The sequence below is a fragment of the Hypanus sabinus genome, chromosome 4 (genome assembly GCF_030144855.1).
Source record: "Hypanus sabinus isolate sHypSab1 chromosome 4, sHypSab1.hap1, whole genome shotgun sequence".
In the NCBI taxonomy this organism is placed as follows: Eukaryota; Metazoa; Chordata; class Chondrichthyes; order Myliobatiformes; family Dasyatidae; genus Hypanus; species Hypanus sabinus.
Window position 1 is genome coordinate 183,697,989 of NC_082709.1, and position 16,554 is coordinate 183,714,542.

General features: G+C 41.5%; 1 protein-coding gene across 4 annotated transcripts in view; it reads left to right on the forward strand.

Annotated features, from left to right (window-relative positions):
• usp25 (ubiquitin specific peptidase 25) overlaps positions 1 to 16,554 on the forward strand; it is a 224,423-nt gene that overhangs the window by 29,161 nt on the left and 178,708 nt on the right. For 3 of the 4 annotated variants that reach the window (XM_059968975.1, XM_059968976.1, XM_059968977.1), the window contains exon 3: positions 9,589 to 9,730. In XM_059968975.1, the coding sequence (XP_059824958.1) occupies positions 9,589 to 9,730 (142 nt within the window). Of the gene's footprint in view, positions 1 to 9,588; positions 9,731 to 16,554 lie in introns of those variants that run through there. The other variant, XM_059968978.1, reaches the window with a different exon arrangement.

Consider the following 16,554-nt stretch of genomic DNA (forward strand, 5'->3'; position numbering starts at 1 on the left):
GAAATCCAGAGAAACACACACACAAAATGCTGGAGGAACTCAGCAGGTCAGGCAGCATCTACGGAGAAGAAAAAATAGCCTACCTTTCAGGCTGAGAACCTTAATCAGAATAAAGTGTTGTAATGAGTTCTTCAAGCCTGTGTAGGATGCTGCAGGGTGTTGGGTCCTGAGGTTCATAGAGCACCTGAATTGGTTAATTGTTGTTTAATAGAAGTCATTAATCATTTAAAGTTCTTTGTGTTTTTCTCAATTGACTCATTCTTTGTAATGTGATCTCTTGGTGCTTTCTGTTTAAGCTTGTTAAGTTTATTTTGATGGGCTTAGGGAGTCCCTGTTACTTGTACTATTTAAGTGGATGCCTGATTAGTGCTAATCTTGGGGTCCTAGTTTTGATAATGTTACTTCTCACAGTGTCGCTTGGCCAAGAAAGAGAGGGAGGAAGGGCAGCAGGGGGAATTGATAGGCAGATGAAAAGAGTTATGAGGCCATAGTGGAGAATAGAAGAAGAGGGGAGAGGGAAGGATTTTTTTTTTAATTGGTAGAAGAAATTGATACTTATGAGGGTTGGAGGGTACCCAGATGGAATGTGAGATGTTATTCTTCCATTCTGAGACTGGCCCCATCATGGGAAAAGGGGAGGCCATTGATCGACATGTCGGAATGGACATGTGATTAGGAATTAGGAAAGTTCCATGGTGTGTTCACCAAATCCAGAAAGCACACACTGCATTCCTCTACTGCAGGGGGTTCCCAACCTTCTTTATGCCATGGACTCCGACCATTAACCGAGGGGTCCATGGCCCCCAGTTTGGGAATCCCTGCTCCACTGACTCAAGCATCTTAGTTGTGGACATGCTCCATTTCAAGTGCGGTTGTTTTGTGGCAACAAAGACATACGAACTTGTAAATTACAAACATAAATAGTTCAAGAAAAGGAATAATGAGCAAAAAAATATGTTCTTTCTGCACTACGCTTCTGCATTCTTTAACCAGCTTAGTGTTAGTACAACTCATTATAAGGAGAATGAGGAACACCTAATGTTAGAATGATTCCAGGAATTCAATCATGAGTTGTGAACAAAAATGAGAAGGGAGTTGCTAATCTTTCACTGAAATATTGAAGCTTGAGTAGGTCTTACGGAGGATAGTAAAAAGTACCAAAAGGATCATTGGGGTCCCCCTCCCTCCCTATTTTTGACATTTACTGTGAGCATTGTAGAATGAAGAGCTTGAAGTATTGTTGCAGATTTCCACCATGTGTCCCCCAGTCTCTGTCCCACCACCATCAGGAAGCAGATACAGAGGCATCAGGACTAGGACTGCCAGACTGGGGAACAGCTTCTTCCTCAGCCTGTGAAACCAATGAATACTCTCCCTGCACTGAGGGGGCATCATTAGGACAGCAAGTTGTTTACTGTTTACCTGTGCTGCACTCTACATGCATTTATGAATTTTATTTTATTAACTTATTTATGATAATATTTTCATTTATGTGCTTGTTTGATATATCTTGGTTCAGGGGCAAGTTGTTTCATTTGTTTGTATGTACATACAGTCAGATGGCCATAAACTTAACTAAATCCAATGAAAAAGTAATGTTACTGAAGTATTTGGGTGGACGGGTAATGAAATATTGTTTCCATTAGTTTGGACACTGACATTAATGAGACTTGCTCCAAATTATCAGTAAGGCTATTTAGTAGAAATTTGGAAGAGTGTTTACTCCACCCTGGTCTTTGTCAGAACATGGTTGTTCTTTGCAGTAAGTCAGTATTAAGGGTGTTACTGTTACGTAATATCAAAGGGAATTGAATTGATATTTGAAAGAGAAATAAGTTTTAAAGAAATGCCTTCAAATTTCTTTAGATAACATTGAAGAATTAGCTTATATAAAGTATATATACTATATACAACTTGAGATTTGTCTCCTTACAGGCAGACACAAAACAAAGAAACCAAATGGAACCCATTTTTTTTAAAAAAGACTATCAAGCACCCAGTGGGTAGAGAAAAAAATAAAATTGTGCACACAATAAAAGTAAGCAAATAAATTCAGAATTGAAATTCACAAAAATTAGTTTACAGCCATGAAGCCAGTCATCACTGCAGTTGATCCAGAAGCCCATTATTTGCAGACGATGGCTTCAGTTCAGTGCAGAGACGAGTAGAGCTCGAACAGCGAGCTGAACATCAATCAACCCATCCCTCACCTCCAACCCCAACACCCAGACTTTTTCAATCTGGACCAGTGCTTAAATTGGTCAAAACTCAGGTTGTTCTTCACTTTTAGACCTGACCCCAGTCTCACCACCTTGTCTCCTCAGCTTGTCTCGGTTCTGCTACATTGAATTGCCTCCAAGTCTGCTCAAATAATGGCTAAACGTTGGCTCATTCTCCGTTCTCAGTTTTGGGCTTCAACTGTCTCAATTTGGTTCACACCTGCCATGCTGCAACACTCCTGCTACCTTCGAGACTTGGTTTGCACCACAAAATTGCCAGGCCATACGGGTGGTTCAGAAGCTCAACTCTGAAAGGGAAGTTACGGGCTCCGAGAAGACGTGGTTAATAGAGTAGTTTATAGATGGGCCAAAGGGCTTTTTTCTGTACTGTGTTCTCTATGACTCGATGACTCATTGTAATAGGATTCACGGCTGCCTGCCTGTCACAAGGCAGTGTGTTGGGTTGGATGGAGAATATCATATTCAGCTGCAGATGGGTTACATGCCGGTAAAAGGTCACAGCATTTTAGATGAGTATAGAGTTGCTAAGACACCAGTCTCTGCAGTGTTGTCACTAGTTTATTTAGCAGTTGGTGCTGAAGCCAACTGGAAAACAGTATTTAATCATATCCACGCTATTGTGCCTCTGAAGCCCTTGTGTGATACAGACATTGAAACAATGAGAAAAATGGTACAAGTAGGTAGTGTAACGTTAACAGCCCCAGTGACCTGGGTTCAATTCCTGTTGCTGTCTGTAAGGAGCTTTTATGTTTTTACCATGTCTGTATGGGTTTCCTCCGAGTACTTCAGTTTCTCCCTACATCCCCAAGGCGTTCAGGTTAAGAATGATGAGTGTTGGCAGGCTGTGTTGGCACCAGAAGCATGGTGAACTATGTTGATTGTTGATTTAAATGTTGTATTCCACTGTATATTCCAATATTTCAATGTACATGGCGCAAATAAAACTAAACTTTAAATCTTTAACCTTGGTCTTTGTTCTGCAATCAGTAATTGTTTTCCCTTGTATTACCTCAATACATTGTTGTAATGAATTGATCTGTATCAAGTCAAATTAAATTTATAAAGTATGTACACTTAGTGGCCACTTTATTAGATACCTCTTGTAGCTAATAAAGTGGCCACTGAGTGGTTTCCTGTACGTTCATTGTCTTCAGCTGCTTCAAGGTATGATGTGGGTTCAGAGATGCTCTTCTTCACAGTACTATTGTAACACATAGTTATTTGAATTACTGTTGCCTTCCTGTCGGTTTGAACCAGTCTGGCCTTCACCCCCGACCTCTCCCACTAACACAGCATTTTCATCCACAGATCTTCTACTCATTGGATTTTTAAAAAAATTTTTGTTCTGTGCACCATTCTCTGTAAACTTTCGAGAATGTTATCTGTAACAGTCCTAGGAGATCAGTTTCTGAAATACTTAAACTCCTCATCTGGCACCAACAATCATTCTACAGTCACAGTTACTTAGATCATAGTTCTTCCTTATTCTGATGTTTGCCTGAACAACACTGGCAACATGTTGCATGCTTTTATGCATTGAGTTGCTGCTGTATGATTGGTTGATTAGATAATTGCATTAATGAACAGGTGTACAGGTATCCCTAATAAGGAGACCACCGAGTTTATGTGTTGCCATATTACCTTGAGTTTAATTTTCTTCCAGGATGATACTCAAGACAAGTATTTGTTGATTTATTTATTGGGCTAGCGCAGAATTGGCTCTTTGGTCATTTTTATTGATTGTGTTTGCCCAAAGTAACCCAGAGGCTTTTTTCCCCGTCGCAAAGGGATTGTTTTTAAAAAGGATTAAATGAAGAGACAATGTTTTAGCAACAGCTTTTCCTCCTACAAAGTACCCAGGACATCTTTAGGGAGCAGTGTCTCAGAAAGGCAGTGTCCATTATTAAAGTGCTCCAGCACCCAGGGCATGCCCTTTTCTCACTGTTACCATCAGGTAGGAGGTACAGAAGCCTGAAGGCACACACTCAGTGATTCAGGAACAGCTTCTTCCGCTCTGCCATCCGATTCCTAAATGGACTTTGAAGCTTTGGACACTATTGTGGCGACCCATTTCCTGGTACATCCGAACCGGCTCACAATTAGATAGCCTACGGGGGTTTGCGAGCACAGAGCTTTGGAGCCTCCGCGCCACGGGGGGCAGGTTGAGGGAGGCTTAAAAATGAGGCTGAAGATTTCGAATAAAGTTTTTCCTTCGACTGCAGTTACCGACTCCGTGTTGTAATTTTAGCGCTGCATGTAGCACACCACTACACTACCTCACTTTTTAAAAAATTTACAGTATTTCTGTTTTTGCACATTTTTAAATAATCTATTCAATATACATAATTGATTACTTGTTTATGTATTATTATGTTTTATTTTTTTCTCTCTCTGCTAGATTATGTATTGCATTGAACTGCTGCTACTAAGTTAACAAATTTCATATCACATGCCGGTGATAATAAACCTGATTCCTCTGCCATCCCCCGATTTATCCCTAGCCTAACCATAAGACGATATACAATGACCAGTTAACCTATCAACCGGTACATCTTTGGTCTGTGGTAGCACCCCCGAGAAAACCCCCGAGGAGAACGTACAAACTCCTTACAGGCAGTGGCAGGAATTGAACCTGGTTGCTGGTACTGCAAGGTGTTGTGGCACCCCTACACTATTGTGCAGCTCCTGCATCTTAATATATGTGGCTATAATAGCTCAATTTAAATTTTAATTTAAATAATGTAGACTAAATGGCGCAAAGATTCTCAGCCCGAAGCATCGATCGTTTACTCTTTTCCGTAGATGCTGCCTGGCCTGCTGAGTTCCTCCAGCATTTTGTGTGTGTTGCTGAAACTAAATGGCATTTTTCCTCCTCTTTTGAAAAAAAATGGACAGCATTATAACCATGAACACAAGGGATACTGCAGATGGTGGAAATCTAGAGTAACATGCACAAAATGCTAGAGTCCTTTGAAGGGTCTCAGCCCAAACATCAACTGTTTATTCCTTTCTGTAGATGCTGCCTGAGCTGCTGAGTTTCTCCAGCATTCTGTCTGTGTTACAACTTTGTAGCCTCTGTCATTGATATCCATCTTATTATTGATTAAAAATCATCTGTTACTTTAAGCCAAGAAGCAACTGACTGAGTCTGCGTTTTAGATGTTAATGAAATTCTGCAGTTTGGAGTTTGTAACAAGCAATAACACACTTCAGAGTTCACATCGTGCTCTTTGTTTGCAAGGCAGTAGAGACAGCGGCAGTGCATTTATTGGGAAATTTTGGCCAAGTATTGATCACTCCACATTTGGCTCAGCATTATTTTTATTGATTGTGTTTATGCAAAGTAACACAGAGGCATTTTTTAATGTCGTAAAGGGATTACTTTTAAAAAGGATTAAAGGAAGACATTGTTTTAGGAAAAGGTTATTGAAAAGTACAAGTTAGGAGATGGATGCAAGAAAATTTCCAAATCACTGAATATGCCTTGGAACTGCAGTTAAGTCAATCATCAGGAAATGGAAAGAATGTGGCAGACCTGTAAATATGCCTAGAGCAGGCCGTCCTCAAAAACTGAATGACCATGCAAAAAGGGGACTGGTGGGGGAGGCCACCGAGAGATTTATGACAGTTCTGGAGGAGTTACAAGCTTCAGTGGCTGAGATGGGAGAGACTGCACATGCAACAACTGTTGCCCGGGTGCTTTACCAGTCATTTATGGGAGAGTGGCAAAGGGAAAACCACTGTTGAAAAAATCTCACATGAAATCTTGGCTGGAGTTTGCCAGAAGTCATGTGGGAGACACTGAAGTCAGCTGGGAAAAGGTTCTGTGGTCTAATGAAATCAAAATTGAGCTCTTTGGCCATCAGACTAAATGCTGTATTTGGCATAAGCCAAGCAATACACTTCATCAAGAACACACCATACCTACCATGAAGCATGGTGGTGGCTGCATCATGCTGTGGGGATGCTTCGCTGCAGCAGGCCCTGGAAGGCTTGTGAAGGTAGAGGGTAAAATGAATGCAGCAAAATCCTGGAGAAAACTCTGATGCAGTCCGCAAGAGAATTGCAACCTGGGAGAATATTTGTTTTCCAACAAGACAATGACCCCAATCATAAAGCCAAAGCTACAAAGGAATTTAATGTCCTGGAGTGTCTAGGTCAGAGTCCAGACCTCAATCCAATTATGAATTTGTGGCTGGAGTTGAAAAGGGCTGTTCACTCACAAACCTCATACAATCTGACAGAGCATGACCAGTTTTGTAAAAAAAAGAATGGGGAAATACTGCAGTGTCCAGATGTGCAAAGCCAATAGAGACCTATTCACACAGACTCAAGGCTGTAATTGCTGCCAAAGATGAATCTACTAAATACTGACTTGAAGGGGTGAATACTTAATGCAATCAACTATTTTGTGTTTTATATTTGTAATTAATTTAAATCACTTTGTAGAGATGTTTTCACTTTGACACGAAAGAGTCTTTTTGTGTTGATCAGTGCCGAAGCCAAATTAAATCCACTGTAATTGTAAAACAATAAAACAGGAAAATTTCCAAGGGGGCAAATGCATTTCATGGGCATTGTATGTGAGTGATGATAAACCTGATTCTGATATATGTCTCTATTGTGCCCTGACAGTGGGAAAGGGACAGGGAGAGGGTTCATGGTTGGGAAAAGGGGAAGAGGGATGGGAGGAAGCGTGAAGTACCAGACAGACATTCCCTGATGATCAGCAATTCAGTTGTTTGGATCACATGGCATTGCTTGGTGTCTCAGGGCTAGGTATGTCTGCACCCATGCCAGCCCCCACCCCACCCCTGACACCTGTCCCACACGCCTCCCATGGTACTCCACCCTTGCCATTCCCAACTTCTTTTGCTCCTGTCAGATTTACAAACTTGTTCTTCACCCCACGTTGACAAAATATAGTACTATTTAGAAGTCTTAAGCCACCCTAGTTATATAAATGTACCCGAGACTTTTGTGCAGTGCTGCATGCTATCTTTTATGAATTGCACTGTAACGCAGCCACTGAAGAACATAGTTCACAACATATGCCAGTGATATTAAACATTGTGAATGGAATTAAACATTGTGATTGTGAATGGAAAGCAGCAGTATTTAGATAGGGGAAATTCAGGTGCTTGCACGCACCTTCAAAGGAAGGAGGGAACTAAGGCACGAGATTCTGCAGATTTTGGAAATCCAGACCAACACACACTAAATGTTGAAGGAACTCAGCAGTTCAGGCAACTTCTATGGAGAGGAATAAATAGTTGATGTTTCATGCTGAGACCCCTCATCAGGACTGAAAAGGAAGAGAGAGAAAACCAGAATAGGAAGGAGTATAAGCTTGCTGGTTGTGTAAAGACAGGTGTTGGGTGTGTGGGGGTGGAGGGATGAAGTGCAAAGCAGGGAGGTAACCAACAAGAATCTTCTTCAATATGCACAGCACCACCAACCTTCGTGCCAGTTGTTCATTTCCTTCCATAGATAATGCATAATCTATATTGCGTTCCTCCAGCAAGTTTTTTGCTCCAGATTCCAGCAACTGCAGTTTTTTATTTCTCTATTTAATAAGATGCAGTTGCAGCTGACCCAAGGTTGGCTACCAGACAGGTAGTCATAGCAGGACAATAGCTGAATGTCAGAAAGATGTGGATTCCTTATGTAATTCAGATGGTATCGAGAAGGGTGGATTCAGCCAGTTCCATCATGGATGCACCTCTTCCCATCGCCAAGGAGATCCACAGCAAGCGAAGTCTCAGGAATGCAGTACGTCATCAGGAACCCTTACCATCTAAGCCATGCCCTCTTCTCACTGATGCCATTAGGCAGGATGTACAGCAGCTTGAACACCCCCACTTCAAGGTTCAACTCCAGCTTCTTCCCCACTGCTATTAGGTTCTTGAACCGACTTGAAAAAAAAAGCCTAACTCTGCCTTTCCATCCCTAATGCTGCCTGGATTAAAGAGTATTTCTTATGAGGAAAGCTTGAGCAAGTTGGGGCTTTTTTCTTTGGAGAGAAGGAGAATATGACTTGATAGAGGAGTACAAAATGATAAGAGCCATAGATAGAGTGGGTAGTCAGAGACTAGCTAGGGCAGAAATGGCTAATACAAGGGGGCGTAATTTTTAATTGACAGGAGGATAGTATAAGGATGATGTCACAGGTAGGTTTTTCACGCAGAGTGGTGGGTGTATGGAACATCCTGCCATAGGTGGTGTTAGAGAAGGTTACATTCAGGCAGTGATTTGCAAACGTGGTGTATGGACCTTTTGCTTAATGTTATTGGTCCATGGCCTAAAAAAAGGTTGAGAACCCCTGCATTATGGGCATTTAAGAGACCTTTAGGTAGGGACATAGATGAGAAAGAAATGGAGGGCTATTGGGAGGCAAGGGTTAGATTGATCTTAGAGTATGTTAAAAGGGCTGAAGGACCTGTACTGTGTTGTAATGTTCTATGTCCTCTCTCAGACTCAACTTACACCGATGTCATTGTGTTATTTTTTGTATCGTGTAAGTTATGTTGAATTGACTTTATTTCTTACATCCTTCACATACATGAGGAGTAAAAATCCTTTCATTTCCATCTAAATGTGCAATGTGCATTTTATAGTAATTTGTAATAAATAGTATGTATAACGGCAGTCAATATAGCATAGAAATACAATTGTATCATTGTGAATTAATCAGTCTGATGGCCTGATGGAAGAAGCTGTCCCGGAGCCTGTTGGTCCTGGCTTTTATACTGTGGTACTACAAGAGTAACAATAGAATAGCTAAAAAAGAAGAATTCTTTTTTAGACCTTAACACAATTGAGAGGCTCTGACATGACCTGAAGAGGGCTGTTCGTGTAATGTATGCCAGAGTTAGTGATGAACTGAAATACTTTTGTGTGGAGGAATGGTCTAAAATTCCTACTCACCATTGTGCAGTCTGGTTAGCAGCTACAGGAAACGTTTGGTGGAGGTTATTGCTGCAAAGGGAGGTTCTACCTGTTTTTAAATACAAGGGTTCATGTACTTTTTCTAGCCTGGACTGTGAATGATTAAACAATATGTTCAGTAAAGACTCAAAGTACAATTGTTTGTGTGTGATTAGTTTAGGGAGATTGTGTTTGTCTATAACTGTGACTTGGATGAAAATCAGACCACATTTTATGAGTAATTAGTACAGAAAACCAGGTAATTGCAAAAGATTCACACACGTTTTCTTGCAACTGCATCTCCACCCTGCCACCCAATGTTTAATATACATAGGACAAATAAAACTAACATCTGCTTTTTAATATTTAAAGTGTTCTGTCCTTTAAGTGCATGCATTCTTACCTGTCCTCTTTCTTGCAGGCCAGCAATGGAGACCTGGCTGAAGCTGTGACATTTCTGACTGAGAAGAATGCCAAAGCGCCACAACAGGAGGAAGCCTACTATCACACAGGACAAACAGGCAATGATCGCTACATCAGTGTGGGAAGCCAGGCTGACTCGAGTAAGTGACGATGTTTGCACAATGCGAGCCTTAACAACAAAGAATCAGTTAAAGCGCAAGCTGATGCTGGAAAGAAACACTGATGGTAGTTTGTCTCCCAGGTGCCAGGGTCTGGAATGTTTCTGATCACATCCATGACAATCTGAAGTGGGAAGGTAAACAGCCAGAGATCATGGTAGATATTGGTACCAGTGACATAGTAGGAAAAGGGAGGACGTCCTGGAAGCAAACTAGAGGGAGTTAGGAAAGAAGCTGGGATACAGGACCACAAGGGTAGTAATCTCGGGATTGCTATCTGTGCCACGCGACAGTGAGTATAGGAATGAGTGAGGTGGAGGATAAATGCATGGCTGAGGAATTAGAGCAGGGGCAGGGATTCAGATTTCTGGATCATTGAGACCTCTTTTGGGACAGGCATGACTGTACAAAAAGGACGGGTTGCACTTGAAGCCGAGAGGGACCAATATCCTGGCAGGGAGGTTTGCTAAGGCTATTAGGGAAAATTTAAATTAGAATCACTTGAGGGTGGAAACCAAACTGAAGAGACGGAGGAAGGGGCGGTTGGATCACAAATAGAGAAAGCTTGTAAGCAGTGTGAGAGGGAGGATAGGCAGGTGATTACAGGTGATAGGGAAGGGATGCACTTAGACTGATGGTTTGAGATGTGTCTGTTTTGATGCAAAGAGTATCATGAACAAAGTGGATGAGCTTAGAGCGTGGATCAGTACTTGGAACTATGATGTTGTGGCCATTACAGACTTGGATGACTCAGGGGCAGGAATGGCTACTTAGAATGTCAGGCATTAGATGTTTCAGAAAGGACAGGGAGGGAGTCAAAAGAGGTGGGGGCATGGCACTGTTGATCAGAGATAGTGTCATGGCTGCAGAGAAGGAGAAAGTTATGGAGGGATTGTCTATTGAGTCTCTGTGGGTGGAAGTTAGGAACAGGAAGGGGTCAATAACTCTACTGGGTGTTTTTTATAGACCACCCAATTGTCACAGGGACATCGAGGAGCAGATAAGGAGTCAGATTTTGGAATGGTGCAATAATAACAGGGTTGTCGTGATGGGAGATTTTAATTTCCCCAGTATTGATTGGCATCTCCCCAGAGCAAAGGGTTTAGTTGGGGTAGAGTTTGTTAGGTGTGTTCAGGAAGATGTCCTGACACAATATGTCGATAAGCCTACAAGAGGAGAGGCTGTACTTGATCAGGATATTGGGAAATGAACCTGGTCAGGTGTCAGGTCTCTCAGTGGGAGATTATTTTGGAGATAGTGATCTCAATTCTATTTCCTTTACCATAGCATTGGAGAGGGATAGGAGCAGACAAGTTAGGAAATTACAGACCAGTGAGTCTTACTTCAGTGGTTGGTAAATTGATGGAGAAGATCCTGAGAGTCAGGATTTATGAACATTTGGAGAGGCATAATATGATTAGGAATTGTCAGCATGGCTTTGTCAAAGGCAGGTCGTGCTTAAGAGCCTGATTGAATTTTCTGAGGATGTGACTAAACACATTGATGAAGGAAGAGCAGTAGATGTAGTGTATATGGATTTCAGCAAGGCATTTGATAAAGTACCCCATGCAAGGCTTATTGAGAAAGAAAGGAAGCATGGGTCCAAGGGGACATTGCTTTGTGCTTGCCCACAGAAGGCAAAGAGTGTTTGTAGATGGGTCATATTCTGTATGGAGATCAGTGCCTCAGGGATCTGTTCTGGGACCCCTTCTCTTTGTGATTTTTATAAATGACCTGGATGAGGAAGTGGAGGGATGGGTTAGTAAATTTGTGGAAAACACAAAGGTTGGGGGTGTTATGGATAGTGTGAATGAGTGTCAGAGGTTACAGCGGGACATCAGTGGGATGCAAAACTGAGCTGAGAAGTGGCAGATGGAGTTCAACCCAGATAAGTGTGAGTTGGTTCATTTTGGTAGGTCAAATATAATGGCAGAATATAGTATTAGATTCTTGGCAGTGTGGAGGATCAGAGGGATCTTTGGGTCTGAGTTCATAGGATACTCAGCTGCTGCGCAGGTTGACTGTGAGGTTAAGAAGGCATACAGCGTATTGGCCTTCATCAAATGTGGGGTTGAGTTCAAGAGCCGTGAGGTAATGTTACAGCTATACAAGACCCTGTTCAGACCCCACTTAGAGTACTGTGCTCAGTTCTGGTCACCTCACTACAGGAAGGATGTGGAAACTATAGAAAGAGTGCAGAGGAGATTTATAAGGATGTTGCCTGGATTGGGGAGCATGCCTTATGAGAATAGGTTGAATTAATTTGGCTTTTTCTCCTTGGAGTAACGGAGGATGAGAAGTGACCTGATATAGGTGTATAAGATGACGAGAGGCATTGATTGTGTGGGTGAGACTTTTTCCCAGGGCTGAAATGGCTAACACGAGAGGTCACAGTTTTAAGATGCTTGGAAGTAAGTACAGAGGAGACGTCAGGGGTAAATTTAATGCAGAGAATGGTGAGTACGTGGAATGGGCTGCCAGCGACGGTGGTGGAGGCGGATATGATTGGGTCTTTTAAGAGACTCCTGGATAGGTACATGGAGCTTAGAAAAATAGAGGATGTATAGGTAAGCCTAGGTAATTTCTAAAGTAAGTATGTGTTCAGCTAGCATTGTGGGCCAAAGGACCTGTATTGTGCTGTAGGTTTTCTATGTTTTTCTATGAAGTGTTTCCAAGTATGCTGATACTGATATCAGCATATCAGTATGCTGATACGTTATTCTATGAAGTGTTTCCAAGTATGCTGAATACAGATGACTGGCTCCTGTATTTGTCTCACTTGAGCCAAATGTACTTGTGGTCCTGCACTAAAGACTGATATCATATTCCATATTACCTTATGATATAGCAGCAGGCTTTTTGACCCACTGAGTTCTTGCCTGCTTACAGAGCAATCTAATTCTCCCACTATTTACTCCTGCTATCTATTAGGAATAACTTTAGGAATGGTGCAAATGTTGCACCATTTAATTTTTATTTTATTTAAAGATACAGTGCAGGACAGGCTCTTCCAGCCTAGTGAGCCACACTGCTCAGCGAGCCACCTATTTAACCCCAGTTTAATCTCATGACAATTTACAAAGATCAATTAACCTTCTAACTGGTCCATCGTATGACTGTGGGAGGAAACTGGAGCACCTGCAGGAAATCCATGCTTTCACAGGGTGGAACGTACAAACTCCATATAGACGCTGTTGGAATTGAACTCTGTACTCTGATGCCCAGAGCTGTATTAGTGTCGTGTTAACCATGGATACTGTGGTGTTCCATGGTAGGTTTGTTACAAGAAAATTTTTTTTTTACTATTGATAATTGATGTATTTATGATCAATGGCTCTTCAGAAGTCAAGAATGAGCCATAAACTTGTTGCTTATGGCCGTTTTTATTAAGGGCTCAAAGAATAAAGGAATAAGGAAAAGGGGGAATGTGAGAGGCAAAGGCTTAGTAGCATGAGGGGAAGACAGAAAACAAAAGAGACCGATCCAGCGTGGTTTGGTTGTTTTCTACCTGTTCGTTGATAACAATAAATTTCATTGCTTGAATCAACCTATAAGCTAGACCCATTCAGATAATGTGATGCCCACCACTAAAAAAGTTTCTACAAAGTGACTGCCACCGCTATAAAAAACACACTGAATAATTACATGTATGTAGGTAATTATATAAAAATACAAACCAGCATAAGAGCAGTTATTACCCCTCAGCCCTGAACAAAGAGGATAACTTAGCTTACCCCATCACTGTAACTGTTCCCACAACCTATGGACTCACTTTCAAGTTGGAAACTCTGTCTCGTAACAATAAATCTTGACACAGAACCAGACCTTCAGGCCCACCTAGTCCATACATCCTCCCTGCGAGTCCCCGTTGTTCACATTGGGCCACAACCCTCTAAGCCCCTTGCTTCCATGTACCTATCCAAATGCTGCTTAACTATTGCATTTGTACTCTCCACAGCCACTTCCTCTGGCAACTTGTTCCAGATACTTACCATCCTCTGCTCTCCTTTAAATTCCTGTGGTGTCAAGAAGCTTTTATGGGTTGGCATGTTTGTCTCCATATGGTACCACTAACTGTCTACCTCGGTTATTTTGTACTTGATTTATTTTTGTATTTAACACTGCCAATAGCTCTTTCATAACGGTGAGATCAGTTTTTTTGACCCTGGCAGTATTGAAAAATATCCTGGTGCTAGGATAGACCCCTGGATTGGGTGTTCCAGACAAGAATGGCTGAATAAACTCGGGTGGGGTACGAACAACTTGAGGATGAGGTAAAAGCCAACCGAAAAGGTTGTTATTTTTAACACTTATGCCATCCCTAGACTTTATTATTCTTTGATACTGAATGAGACATCCCAGAACTCTCTTGTGAAATTCGACAGGATTGTCAGGAGCTTCATTAGTGAATTTTTACATCTTCCCTAGTGTTTGATGGATCTGTATACTCAAGATTTAGAGATTTGTTTGGATTGGTATGTTTCTGCCCATTCAGTACTGCAAATTGTCCTGCTAGTCTAGTCAAGTCAAGTTTATCATCATTTAACTATATACATGTATATAACCTCAAGGCGAGTCATGAAAGACACTGGAAGGTGTCCGCTCCTGCCCCAATAGGCGGTGCTCCTTGCCCCAACTGCGACCATATCTGCACTTCGGACTTCAGCCTCAGAAGTCATATGCGTGCCCACAGACATTGACTGTGCAACATATTCATCTTCCTCGGACTTCGAGAGACTGCTACTAGTTGTATATAACTTAAATAACCATATAATGTATACAGAACGAGACATTTCTCCGAACCAGGGCGTAAAGCAGAACAGTACACTTAACATATGATAACGTATGAACATAACAATGAAACCTACAGATGAATTACATATAAATAACAAACTGAAGTGCACTAAATTTAAATATTGTAAGGGTCGGAGCAGACTAACCAGTGACACTTGGAATTTAGTGCGGCAGGGAGTTCAGAAGCATAATGGCCGGGGAAAGAAACTTACTCATCCTGGCTGCTCTCATTTTTATACATCTTAGTCTCCTGCCTGAGGGTAGAAAATTAAAGAGGATGCTGGATTCTTAATAATACTAAGGGCCCTGTGTAGGCAGTGTTCCTGATAATGTCCCTGATAGATGGTAAGGAGACCCTTATGATCCCCTCAGCTGTTCTCATCATCCTTTGTAGGGACCTCTAGTCCAATGCTTGACTGCTCCTATACCAGATGGAGATGCAATTTGTCAGGACATTCTTAATGGTGCTCCTGGAAAATGGAGTTAAGATTTGGGTGGGGGGCGCGGAGCCTTGCTTGCTTCAATCTTCTTAGGAATTGGAGGCTAGGTTATTTTGCTTGTTGAACGGCGTATTGATAAGTGCATCAATTAGGAATTGATAAGTTGGGAGGTGCTGAGTGGTGCGGCTCAAAGGGCCCCTATCATGCTGTTTCTTAATATTAACAAAAAATAAAAAACAAGTGATGTATTTAAGGTATGTGTTCCGAGTACTTTAAATAAGCTGTGGAAAGTACTGTTAATTACATTCAGGCCTGATGTAAAGTCTCATTCCAAAACGTCATTAAATGCTGCCTGATCTGCTGAGTTCCACCTGCATTTTGTGTATGCTTATCACATTCAGATTGGGGTGGGATACCAAACTTTGGGTTTAATTTTGCTATTTTCTGCTGCACTAGAATCAGAATGAGGTTTATTATCACTGACATATGTTGTGAAATTTGTTGATTTGCGGCACCAGTGGAGTGCCATGTACAAAAATACGATAAATTACCTTAAGAAATATGTATTAAAATAATCAAATTAAATGAGTGGTGCAAAAAGAGATCAAAAGTAGTAAGGTAGTGTTCATGGGCTCATTGTCTGTTTGGAAATTTGCTAGCAGATGGGAAGAAGCTCTTCCTAAAATGTTGAGTAAGTGTCTTCAGGCTCCTGATGATAGTAATGAGAAGAAGGCACCTATTTGAGGCATCGCCTTTTGAAATGTCTTCCTATGCTCATGATGGAACTCGTGTCTAGTTTCAGGATACCAGATGCACCAGTACAGGTTAATGGTAAGGCTCCATGGCATAAAAAAGGTTGGGAAACCCTGCTGTAGTATCTAGTTTCAGCTGCATGAACCCTGTATCTGTGTGACAGTGATGTACTTGTGCAGCACAGTATTCTGAGATGGTAAAGTGAGTTTGATGATAAAAGCTATAACCTTGAAATGAAAGGGGATTGAGGTAATCTATTTATTTTAAGGTAAAACTGGTGTGCAAAGGCCTAGCTATAGTGCGCATGAAGAAGATGTTTCCAATAGTAGGGAGAGTCCATAACCAGAGGGCAGATCCTCAGAATACAAAGACATCCCATTAGAACTGAGATAAGGAATTTCTTAAGCCAGAGGGTGGTGAATCTGTGGAATTCATTGCCACAAGCATCTGTGGAGGCCAAATCATTCAGTATATTTAAAATGGTGGTTGATAGGTTCTTGTTTAGTCAAAGGTTACAGAGAGAAGGTTGAAGAATGGAGTTGAGAGGAATAATAAATCGGCCATGATTGAATGGCAGAGGAGACTCAACAAGCCGAATGGCCTAATTCTGATCCTGTGTGTTTGCTGTGAATGCCCGCAAGAAATAGAATCTCAGGTAGTATATGATGACAGATATGTACTTTGATAATAAACGTGCTTTGAACTTTGATGTCTTAAGATCTTAAATCTCAGATCAAAACTGAGGTGCTTGTTTGTTTTATAGACTATGCACTGTTAGTCTATAAAATGTATATATCCTGCAGCATGCTTGGTAGCGTT